Genomic DNA, 13109 nt, shown 5'->3' on the forward strand with positions numbered 1-13109 from the left:
CAGAAACAACGCCTGATTCTGGTCCAGAATCAACATCCCTCTTGCTGGGCCTTTCAGCCTCTGAGGCTTCTCTGCAGTGGCCAAGCCCCCTGCCCCCTTCTGTCTGGGGCCATTTAGAAGGTCAGATGAGGCAGAATAGGCAACTCTGGGGTGCAGTGACCGTCCAGGCCTGGAGTCCTTTGCTGAGTTACGGAGTTCCTTGCGGCCCCTTCTCCAGTTCCGTTTCTGGTGTCTCGGCTTTTGAGGTGACAGCCCCTTGGCTGCCGAGAAGGGGCCAGCAGGTTTTCGTCTTTAGGCAGTTAGCACTACAGCTTTCAGACTTGCGGGGGCCGATCTGTGGATTGTAAGAGTAATAATCATAGCTACTGTTTATCAATCCTGTGTGCCTAGCACTGTGTGCATGGGGGGGGTAAGGACAGTGGTCACAGTTATCTTACCAGTTTTACAGAAAAAGTAGCCAAATAGTAGCGGCATAACCTGGGGTAAGCGGCTTCACCTCTCTGAACCTGTTTCTCATTCCTGGGGCAGGAATGGTGATACTTTGTCTCCAGCTAAGTTGTCAAATCCAAAAGGATCTGTGTGAGCTCTGACCGGTGGGAGGAGTGAAGAGGGTGGTTGTAGAGGCTGTAACTTCCTGCCAGCACACGGCTAGGTGTTTAATCTACTGGACTGAAAAACGAGGCAGCAAAGGAGCCCTGGACAGTTGACCATGAGTCTTAATGTTCTCATCTGAAAAGTGGGGATTGTGCTTTGTGAAACACTAGTGATTTGTGTTATTCTCAAGGCTCTTGGCTGATGGCTTTTTACCCTGTAAACAGAGCAGTCGATTAATGTGAGTGTTGGGGTTTGGAGGGCAGAATAAACTTGTAAGGAGGCGATTTTGTCCCTTCTGTGCGGTTCTCAGCCCATAGTGAACACTTAGGAAATGGTGAGTGGATTGAGAGGTTTGTGGGCTAGCCCCTGGTGCCTTGGAAGACTCGGTAGCAAAAGGAGTTTGAGGCTCCTAGGTGTGTTCAGTGGGAGGGACCCAGGATGCTGCCACCTGAGACCATTTTCAACCGTAGGAGGCTTCTAACCAGTTCAGCTCCACCCTCCTGCTGGGAGGAATCTTAAAATGTTTACTTAAGTACCATGTTCTGTCCTAGAGACTGCTGTTTGAGAGAATAAGCATCAACCAGTATTACTGAGTGCTTACCAGGTGCCAATCATTTTGGGGGCTGGTCATCCTGCAGTGGTGAGCCAAACAGATGAGCCCACACCCCAGTAGAGGAAGGCAGGCAGGCAGAGGGGTGCTGGGGCTCAGTGACAAGGGCTCTGTGGAGGTCTCACTGAGGTGCCCGATGACAAGGGGGCTGACGGTGTGGTGCCATGGGAACATAGCTGTGGAGGCGGCCAGTGCTATTACCTCTCCCCCTTACCTCACTTCTCTGAGCCTCCTTTTTCTCCAGGTACATAAAATGAGGGTAATAACATGCACTTTGAAGAGTTTGGTAAGAGTTAAATGAGATAAAGTATAAAACACCAGTAGGCTTCTAGTTTATATTATATTATTATATATTCTATATTATAATTGTCCATTTCTAGGTTGTTAGCAGACTCTGGCTTTAGCAGCCATAGATGGTCCAGCCCCAACACTAGGCTCTGCAGTTCTCTTGGATGAATTAGGAAAAGGCATCTCCTTCCTCCCACCGCCACCACCCCTGACCTAGGCATGCGGCTTAGCAAATTTCAGCCCCAGCTGTCTGGCTGGGCGTCCTTGGGCATTGCACATCTGCACAGTCATATGCAGTGCCTTAGAGGGCAGCTAATAGATTGATCCCTTATATATGTAAGGTGACCATATGTTCCACTGTATGTCTTTTGCCCTGGCATATTATGTTGTCCTTCACACCCACAAATATTCCAGTTTGGGAACTGGAAGGTCTTTCTAATTAACCGAGGCCAAGTGGGATAAAGATAGCAGTTCTGAAGTTCTCGACTCTAAGGGAATGAGCTTTGATATTTGAGAGAAGAGGGTTGAATGAGATTGGGAGTGGTGGGTGAGCAGGAGAAAAATGGAGGTGGATTCCAGTAGTGGGTGAATAGCATGATTAGAAATTAAAAACTCAAGGCTACACATAATCTCATACTTCTACAGTCTATGGAGAGTTGCTCCCAGATGGTGGACTTTTCCTTTCTCTGTATTTACCTATCCCTTCCTTCCCGGGGCACAGACACGTGGACCCAGTAAGCACGTCTCCCTTACCCTCTCCATCACTAGCCAGTAAAATAATGACAGATGGCCAGAGCCTCTGAGCCTTGACTCACTAACTGGGTTTCTATGGAAAATGGGACCCAACTGAAAGTGTGACCTTCCTACTTAATGTTTAAGGGAAATGTTAACATGTTAACACTAGGCCATACACCATATTCCATACCCAAGCATGACAAGGTCCAAAAGAGAGATGGGCAAGTAGCTTTTGGTAAATGAAAGGGGATGGGTTGAATGTGGGTGTCATAAGGGCCTAGCTGTACATCAAGAGTTCCTGGGGGCCAGAGCTTTAGACTGCAGCTTCTACTGTTTTAAAAAAAAGAAAAGAAAATATAAGAAAAAAATAATGTTGGAGTGTAAAGATCTCTCTTCCTAGCTGTGTGACCTGAGCATGTTAACTTAGTCAGCTTCATCTCTGTGAAACCCTTTCCACTCCTGGGACTTGGGGATGACTATAAAGCTTATAGAGTTTTTGTGACAGTTAAAAGGCCTCAGAAAATGTGAACCACCTAGCGTTGGGCCTGCCACAGAATGAGCCTTTGTCAAAGCCTTTGTCACTGTTCTTCCTTATGCCCCTTCCCCAGAGAGGGCCAGTGGAAGTATCTGTGGCCTCATGGTGCTTCAATGATTTTTTTCTCTTGGAAATTTTTTATTTGCAGAAAGTCAGAAACATGGCCCTAGATGATGTCGTGATCCTCAACGTGGACACCAACACCCTGGAAACTCCCTTTGATGACCTCCAGAGCCTCCCAAATGATGTGGTGGGTAATGAACTCTTGAGGTCTGACTCCTGTGAGTTGGGGGAGGGGCATGGATGTGATTTTAGAGAAGGGGAAGGAGAGGAGACTGCTGTGGTTGTTTCTGTCTATGCCTCCTTTGTCTCAGTGGAGAAAGTTGGAGGGTGGTTCATTTCTTTAGTCTTGCATCGCTCTGATAACTTGCATCTGGAGGGCTGTGAAGCAATCCCCAGGTCTCCTCAGTTCCTCTTTCTGTGGGAGCCGGGGAGTCTGGGGGTCTTGCTGTCCCTCTCCAGCACATTGCCATGTCCAGAGAATCAGACAGCTTCCCCTGGGCAACCCCACTGAAGGGGGACCAAAGGGCTTTCCATGTGAGTGACATGGGGCACTTCAAGTCTACATTTCTCTCCTGGACCATCATCAAGCAGCCGTTTTTCCATGTAGCAGGGTATCTGCTGACAGTGCTCTATGGTTCCATGTCCCATAAATCTTTGTTACCTTAGGTCTAGCCAGATAGCGAGCTCACTTTAGCAAAAGCAGCTGGCTGCCGCATTTGCCACGCTAACACATGGCCACACGCTAGTCTCAATGTTGCTACTTGAGCAGCCTCATGGGCAGCTGTTTGAAGTAGACCCAGTCTCCCCCTTGTCCATATGAATGAGGAGGTTTGGGACTCCCTGGGAAATACGGTTTTGATGTTTCTGGTTTGACCTGCACGGCTCTGTCTGCTAGAAGATCTATAAAGTTATTCTGGCTTCCAGACTGAAAGGAGTAGATGTTCCTGGCCACGTGTGCTGACATGGAATTGTGTTTGTGTCACTAGGTTTATGTCATGGGAGGGGGAGCTCCATTATTGCAAGGAGTCCCGTCGGTCCCATGGGGTTAGCTATCTGGAAGAGATTGCTGTTGATGAATGGCTTGCAACATGGTTTCAAACTCCTCCACTCTTAACTCAGTATAAGATTTGGGGGAGTCATTTGTGCAATATAAAAATATTCCATTTGTAGCCTAATTAAACAATGGCTGCCATTAACTGACTTCCTCTGAGCTGAGCACTGTGCTAAGAGCTCATTATTGGCCTCTCGTTTCCTCTTCACACTGCTCTGAGGAAGGTATTTTCCTTATTCCCACTTTACTCACCGAGCTAGAAAGAGGAGGAGCCAGGAGGTGAACCCAACTCCCTCACTCCTGAGAGCCACGGGGCCCCCATTGCCTCTCTAGGGCCTGCTGCATTCAGGGATCACATTCAGTTAGCATCATAGCCCAATGGAGGAGGTGTTCTCCTTTTCACGGGGGGAAAGAGCCTCAGAGAGCACATGCCTTGTCATAGGTCATATGGCTGGCTGGGGCAGAGCTGAGATTCAACACCCCCAAACCCCACGCTGCCTCTTCTCCTTATATACAGCCCCCCTTCTACAGCAGAGAGATGGCAGAAGCAGGAAAAATGAAAGCAACAGACACTGTTAGGTTTGCTCTTCATGTCTGGATGGTATGGGCTTGGGATCTTAGGTCTTCCTGACCATAGTTTGAGTTCTGTTGGTCCAAAGAATATGTGGTTTCCACCCTGGTTCCCTTTCAGTGGAAGAGCTTTTCCTTTAAGCCATGGGTGCCAGAGGTATGGACCTTGCAGCTCCTGAGTGAATATGGTAAGTGAGCCTAGGAATGGCCAGGAGCCCTGGGACAGCCCAGAGTGAGTGACTGGTGGTTAAGAAACCATGTAGTAGGATGGACTGGTCCCATCTGCAGTGCTCTGACCCAGTGCTGGGCATTAAGCAGCAAAGATAAAGCAGATCTAGTCCTTTCTTTCAAAGAGGAAAGTACGGGGGAAAAGATATGTAAATTACATCTATATCACGATATAGCATAATAGGGGCCACAAGGGAAATAGGAATCAGGCACAGAAGGGCCCGGGGGATGACAAAATTTGGGAGACAGGTAATAGAGGCTTCCTGAAGGTGGCACATTCCAAGATTGTTTGTTTGTTTGTTTAGAGAGCTCACATCTGAGCACGTGTGTGCAAGATCGTACACAAGTGGGTGGGGGAGGAGCAGAGAAGAGGGAGAGAGAAAATTTTAAGCAGGCTGCATACACAGCACGGAGCCTGATGTGGGACTCAGTCTCTACCCTGAGATCCTGACCTGAGCCAAAATCAAGTCAGATGCTTAACCGACCAAGCCACCCAGGTGTCCCCCCTCAGATGCTTTTTAAATGATCAGTGAAGTGGTCTCAGGGAACCAAAGGAATGGGAGCAAGTTATTTTTTTGTCTCTGAGCTCAGTCTCCCATCTTGGAAGGAGGAGTATGAGCCCTGTAGTTAGGATTGCTGTAGCAAATAAATGAGATGGTTATGTTCTTCAAATGCTCGGGACACTGCTCACACATTGTCAGTGTTCAATAAAAGGTACTTGCATTTGTTTTTCATAAAATTGTTAGTAGTTACAGCCAGAGTTAGAGGACAGTTGGTTCCTTAACAGTCTTCAGCCTACATGAAAAGGTCCTCTTCATTTGCAAGTTGGTTTGTGGCAGGGTTGAGAATGTTCTACAGTGATGTTCCAGCATGGGGCTCCAGACCCATTAAAGACCCCAAAGCTATAGTAGTGGAGAGGGAATGTGGTCTGTAAGGTATTCGTGTTTCAGTGGAACGCACAGGTATGATTCTATAAGGCTATGTGAACTCTCAAGTCCTTGAGAGAAGAAATCACATTCTGTGCTTCTCTGTCCCCTGCATTCAGCACAGGTCCAGGTACTTTTAGGGTATCAGCATATCCACAGTTGACCTCACAATTTCCCCTTTTGTCAGAGCGGCCTGTTGACAGCATCTGACAGATTCTGCTGCTTAAACTATTTGTCAAATCCCCATCTCTCCCTACACCACCTAATCCAAGCTCTTATTTCTCTCCTGCGCTATTATCAGCAGCCTCCGAACTTGGTCTTCAGAATCCAGCTCTTCCTCCTCTTGCACCAGAGCGACCTTTCCAAAAATAAATCTAACTGTATTTCCCTCTTAAAACCACTCCATCAGTGAATATAATTAAAAAACTAAACGAAACAAAACTTTGAAAGATAAAATATCCTCCCTGAACTTCCCAGTGCCTATAGCTTAGAGGCAAATTCCTTTTGTTGGCTTTGAAATCTGACAGACGTGTGTTTAAATCCTGGCTTCTTCACCTACTAGCTGTGTGATCAATGTGAAAACTTCTTGAGCTCTCTGAGCCTTCGTTTCCTTATAGGTTGTTGTGGGAATTGAATGTAATGTATATAATATATGTAAAACATATATCCTATGTGTATGATAGATGGTAGTTAGTGGTAATGATTTATGGGTGCAAATGATGATGATCATGGCATTCAGGGTCCTCCTTCAGGTTCTGACCCTCCTGTGTTTTTCCATAGCTTTAACTCACTCCCCTCCCAGCTCCAAACCCTATATTATAGGTATTTGGAACTGTTAACTAGCTCTCCAAACTTCACAAGTTATTTTATAACTTCAAACTTTGCATACACAGTTTCTCCCCTCCCCCCCCCCGCCCCCCAACCCCGCCACCCAATGTCCTATCTCACCTGTCAGTCTCTTACTCATTCTTCAAGACTAACTCTAAATGTGAGGCTATAAAAACCTTGCCCAGGGCACCTGGCTGGCTGAGTCAGTAGAGCATGTGACTCTTAATCTCAGGGTCGTGAGTTCCAGCCTCAGGTTGGGTGTGGAGCCTACTTAAAAAAAAAAAAAAAAAAAAAAAAAAGTAAATAAATAAATAGTAAAAACCTTCCCTGACCTCTCCAAGTAATTTGTATCTTTCTCTGTCTTCAGAGCTCCTTGTATTGATTGTGTTAATTATACTTGTCACCCAGCAATATAATTTATTACACATTTCTGGCTTTACCTTTTAAAATTGTCAGTTCTCTGAGGGCAGTAATTAAGTTTTATTCATCTTTGCTTCACAGAGATGTAGCAGCCACTGAATAGATAGATGGAAGGGTGGGAGGGACATATGGATTGGGTTATTTTGGTAGATGAAACCTTGCAAAACATGGCACCCATGCTGGAAATTTTATTAAAAGAGGCCTTTGTTCTGCTTCTAGCCATGATGGAATAATTGGAACTGGCTTTATCCTCCCACCATTAGCAACTAGAACTCTGGACAAATATAAAAACAACAGTTTTCACATGTTAGACAACAGGCAGTTCAGGACATTGAACGGAAACAAGTGAAGGGAGGCCTACCATCTCCCCTGGCTTTTCGCGTTGAGACATTTCGGGACCACATTTCTGGTGCCACAAGGGGGGGGGTGAGTCCCCAGCAAAGCGCAACAGTCTTGCTGAGTTGATGGGTCAGAGATCTGAGGGAGAGGGGGTTTACATTTGTGGGTCAAAGTACCAGACTGGAAGCCACTCATCAAAAGAGCTCCAGAAATCGGAATCAGGGCCTCTTGACTCATGTGCTGAAGACTAGGCCTGCCGATGTGTAGGGTGTGGGAGACATTCAAATTCTGACCAACCAGAGTAAGGAGATCTTGTTGATCACTCGGAGCAATTGTTGGAGACCACAGGAGGGCATGCCTTGGTAGTACTCTGAGTTAGCTCAAGAGTAAAGATAATTTTAGCCTTGCCCTCACAAAGCTTAACAGCAAGCTTTGAGGAGCTTAAGTGAGGGCTTTGGGGATGCTGGCAACATGCTGGGGTGTTGTTGTTGTTGTTTAATACCAGTTACTGGTATTGGGCAAGAATTCATTAAGCTGAACACCAATGTTATGTGTACTTTATGTTTTTAATCTTCAATAAAAGTTTTAAGCAAAACTATTTCTTTAAAAAGAAAAAGCCTGATATGCAAGAAATTCAACTTTCTGCCAAAATAAACTTCAACCCTCTTTAAAAGAAGACAAATAGAGGTGCCTGGCTGACTCAGTCAGTGGAGCATGTGACTCTTAAACCTGGGGTTGTGAGTTTGAGCCCCACATTGGGTCTGGAAATCACTTTAAAAAATTTAAAAAATCTTAAAAAATAAAAAAGACAATAAAATCCACACCCAACAGTATAACATTCACAGTATCTGCCATTCTATTGTAAAGGTACAAGAAACGTTGAGAATTAGAAAAATATAACCCGTAACCAAGAGAAAAACTAGTTAATAGAAACAAGCTTGGAAATGACAGATATGGTGGAATTAGAAGACAAAGACCTTAAGATATAAAGATTATAAACATGCTTGTGGATTTAGAGGAAGACCTGAACTAAATGAGAAGAGAAACAGAAAATATAAAAAAACTGAAAAGGAACATGTAGACGTGGAAAGTATCATACCTGGAATGAATATTTCACTGAGGTTTAAGTGGATATTAGACACCGACACTTAAAAGATCAGGGAACTTGAAAACATAGCAATGAAAATTAGCCAGTATGAAGCCGAGAAAGGGAGACGACAGGAAAAGGTTAATGGAACCTCATGGACCCATCGCACAATATCAAGAGGACCAAAACACTTAACATCCTAGAAGGAGAAGACGGTAGGGAAAGACAGAAAAAATTATTTAAAGATTATAGCATTTTTTTTTTTTTTACATTTGATGAAAATTGTAAAGTCAGAGTTCTGAGAAGCTCAACAAACCACAAGCATAGTAGATCCAAACAAAACCACACAAAAGCCCAAAATGATAAGTACTCAAAACCCGTGATAAATAGAAAGGCTTAAAATTAGCTGGAGAAAAAAGACACATTATATAAAAGAAAGAAGTAATGATGGAAGACTAATTATAAGAAGCTGCATAAGCCAGGAGATAATGGAATGACATTTTAAAAGTAATGAAGGAAAATTTTTGTCAACCTCTAAATCTATGTCCTTCAATAGGATGAAAATATCCTTCAAGAATGAAGGCAAAATTAAGACCTATTCAGAGAAAAAAAGTGAGAGAAAATCATTGTCAGCAGACACTACAAGAAGTGTTAAAGGAAGTTCTTTAGAAGAAAAAATGAAAACATAGAGAAAATTGAACAGTCAGGGAGGGACGAGTGCCAGCAATAGTTAGTATGTAGGTAAATATAACAGACTTTTTTTCTCATTTTTAGTTTCTACAAAAGACAACTGAGTATTTAAAGTAAAAATAATACCAATGTATTGTGTGTTGTAACATGGGTAGAAGTAAAATGTATGGCAACGGTAGCACAGAGGACAGGGTGGGGATGGAGAAAGGAAGTACGCTGTTTAAAGATTCTTAAATTCTATGTAAACTGATACAACGTTATTTGAAGGTAGACTATTAAGTTAAAGATGTATACTGTAACTCTTAGAGGGGCCACTAAGGGGAAAAAAACATGTAGCTAATAAGCCAACATTAAAAGTCCAAAACATTTGGGGGGAGGGGGGAGGATAAAGGAACCAAACACAGATGGAACAAATAGAAAAGTTAGCAAGATGATATATTTACCCAACTATATTGATTATTACATTAAACATATATTGTCTAAATACTTTTAATTGAAGGAGAGTAATAAATTACATAAATAATCAGGACCCAATTGTATGCTGTCCACAAGAATTTCATTTTAAAGAGTCGGGTAGATGAAAAGTAAAAGGATGGAAAAGATACACAGTGCAATCGCCAACCAAAAGAGAATGGATGGGGCACGAGAGGCAAATCTTCCTCATAGAGGAATTCCAAATAATATCTGTAGATACTCTCCTCTCTAGGAGAAGGAGCTTAATCCCGCTCACCCCTCCCCTGCAACACACACACACACACACACATGCGCGTGGGCAGGACTTAGGGACTCACTTCCAAGAAACGGAGTAGGGAAAGGGAAAAAGTGTAACTTGAGTGGACAAATGTCCAACACTCCTTCAGGCAATTAACATCACCGGTGATGGTGTGTGGATATCACGTGACCTTGATAGGATGAGGATACATGACCTCTCTGGTATTCTTTCCAAACACCCAGTCAAATAATGACAAAAACTTCAGTTAAACTCAAATTGAGGGACGTTCTATAACATACCGGCTGAGTACTTCTCAAAACTGTCAAGGTCCTAAAAAAAAAAAAAAAAAAAAAAAAAAAAACATAGGGAAGACTGAGGCACAAGCTGAACACAAGGTGGAATTCTGGATTGGATACTGGGATAGGAAAAGGACATTAATGGAAAAATCGGTGAAATCACAATAACATTTGGAATTGAGTTAATAATGTGCCAGCGTTGGCCTCTCAGTTTTGACAAATGTGCTGTGATAATATAAGACCTACTAGGTGAAACTGAAACAGAGTGTGGAGTATATGGGCACTCTCTGTAGGATCTTTGCCACTTTTCTGGAAGTCTAAAACTATTCCAAAATAAATAGGGTATTTTTTAAAAAGGAAAGAAAAGCAAGTAAGGGAATGATTATAAAGAACTTGATGCCTGTAATTTTTGATAAATTAGGTAAAATAAATATTCTTGGAAATAATACAAATTACACAAAGTTACATGGTAAGAAAAATAGCACTATTTCTATTAAGTAAACTTGAATTTGTAATTAAAACTCCCACAGAGAAAATTCCAGGTCCAGGCAGTTTCATTAATTCTATCATGCACTTAAGAACAGATACCATCTTTTGCTAACTTTTTGAGAAAATAAAGGGGGGCGGGGAATAGAAGGGAAAGAACACTTCCCTCATTACTTTATGAGGTTAGCATTACTCTGACATGCAAACCAAATCAAGAATTTACAAGAAAATAAAACTACTGGCCAATATACCTCATAAATATAGATGTAAAAATCTTTAATAAAATATTAACAGTACATGGTGACCAAATGAATACAGATTGGCTAAATATTTGAAAATCAATCAATCTAGTTTACGATATCAACAGACTAAAAAAGAAAAACAGTACCGAAACATACCGACAAATTATTTTAGGAAAAACTCAGCACCCATCCTGATCAAGAGATCTTCACAAACCAGGTATCCCCGTTGTGATCAAGAGCGTCTAGAGAAAACCTACAGCTAACATCTTACTTAGTGGTGAAAGAATAGAACGCTCTTCCTCTCAGAATGAGAACCCAAAAAAGGATATCTGCTCTTCCCATTTCTGTCCGGCATTGACTGGTGGTTCTGACCAGTTCGCTAAGACAAGGAAAAGAAAAACCCTAAATATTAGAAAGGAGGAAGTAAAACTGTCTTCATTCAGACATGACCCATGTATATGGAAAATCATAAGGAGTCTCATAAATGAGTTTAGCAAGCATGCAGGATAAGGTCAGTGTATAAGACAAATATATTTCTATATACTAGTAATAAGCAGTTGGAAAATGAAAAATTTAAAGTGCCACTAAAAATAGCATACAAAACACAAAATATTTAGGAATAAATTTAACAAAATATATGTAAAATTTGTATACCAAAAGCTATAAAATATTTCTGAGAAAAAATTTAAAAGACCTAAGCAAATGGAGAGCTATTCCATGTTTTGGATTGGAAGACTCAACATTTTAAAGATGTTAATTTTCCCTGAATTGATCTATAGATTCAATATATTCCCAACCCAAATTCCAGATGGCTTAAAAAAAAAAACCAACTTGACAAGCTAATTCTGAAATGTATATGAATATGCGACAGATCTGGAATAGCCAAAACACTGTTGAAAAAGAACAAAGTTGTAGGACTTACATTACCTACTTTCAAGACTTACTATGCAGTTATAATAAATGTAGCTTGTACAGATATATAGTTCGATAGAACAGAACAAATATTTCAGAGTTAGACCCACACATAAATGGCCAATGGCTCTCCAACAAATATGCCAAAGTAATTAAGTAGAGAAATGATAGGGTTTTTTTGTTTCAACAAATGCTACCAGAACAACTGGATGTCCACATAGAAACAAAGTGAATCTCGACTTTTACCTCATGTAAATATTAGCTCAAAATGGATTATGGACCGAAACCCAGAAGCAAAAACTATAAAATAAGTAGAAGAAAATCTTCATGAACTTGGGATAGGCAAAGATTTCTCAGATAAGACACAAAAAGCACACAGCATAAAAGAAAAAGTGATCAGTTAAACCTCATAAAAATAAAAGCTTATCTTCTTCAAAAGGCACCATTGAAAAAATGAAGAAGCAAGCCATGGACTGAAATATTCTCCATACGTATATATGAAAAAGGGTTTTTTTTCTAGAATATCCAAAGAACCGTTAAACTCAATAATAAGGAGACAGTCCAAATAAAAAGTAGTGAAAGATTGAAGAGACACTTAACAGTAAAAGATATTCAAATGGCCAGTGCACACAACCCTTGAAGGAGCAGATTAGTAACACAATGAGCGTACCACCATATACCCACTGGTATGACCAAAATAAAATGACTGCATTTCTTATAAATGTGTATCTTAAACATATGTTTACTCTTTGACAAAGTATTTCACTCCTGGGTATTCACCCAAGAAAATTAAAACTTACGTGAACACAAATACATATATGTAAATGTCTTTAAGCAGCTTTTTTCATAATCACCAAAAACTGGAAATAACCCAAGTGTCCTTCAACTTGTGAATGTACAAACAAAGGAATCCTCCTCAGCAATAGAAAGAAACAATTGATCTGTCCAACAATATGGGTGAATCTGAACTATCTTGCACTGAGCAAAAGAAGCCAGACATAAGAGAATATACTGTATGATTTTATTTATGTAAAATTCTAGAAGAGAGAAAGCTGTTTTGTGGTGGATGAAGGCAGATCAGTGGTTGCCTTGCGCTGGGTTGGGGAAGACGGGGACTGACTGACAGGGGCACCAAGGAACATTTTGGGGCGAAGGAAGCATTCTGTTTCTTGATTGTGGTGGTGGTTACACAGGTGGCATACATTTGTCAAAACTCTTCAAACTGTGTTTTGTATGCATTCTGTCATATATCTGTTATGACTCAAGGTAATTTTTAAAAAGAAGAGGACTTGGAAATGAATTTTAAAAAGGAGGCTCCAATATTGAGTAGCTTTCAGAATTAGCACTGTTGATTTTCATGTGATTTATGAACATGGGTAAAGGGGTAACTTTAGACATAGGGTGGTTCTGGCTTTCTACTAGGTACCTAGACAGTTTGGTTTCAACTTCCATAATCTTAATCTCAGTTATCTTTTTCTACCTTAAAAAAAAAAACAA

General features: G+C 41.6%; 1 protein-coding gene across 14 annotated transcripts in view; it reads left to right on the forward strand.

Moving 5' to 3' along the window:
• Positions 1-13109, forward strand: part of DENND1A (DENN domain containing 1A) — a 503929-nt gene that overhangs the window by 324456 nt on the left and 166364 nt on the right. For all 14 annotated transcript variants that reach the window (XM_027614760.2, XM_027614750.2, XM_035723489.1 and 11 more), the window contains one exon: positions 2911-3012. In XM_027614760.2, coding sequence (XP_027470561.2) covers positions 2911-3012 — 102 coding nt within the window. The remainder of the gene's footprint in view (positions 1-2910; positions 3013-13109) is intronic.

The sequence above is a fragment of the Zalophus californianus genome, chromosome 13 (assembly GCF_009762305.2).
Source record: "Zalophus californianus isolate mZalCal1 chromosome 13, mZalCal1.pri.v2, whole genome shotgun sequence".
Lineage (NCBI taxonomy): Eukaryota > Metazoa > Chordata > Mammalia > Carnivora > Otariidae > Zalophus > Zalophus californianus.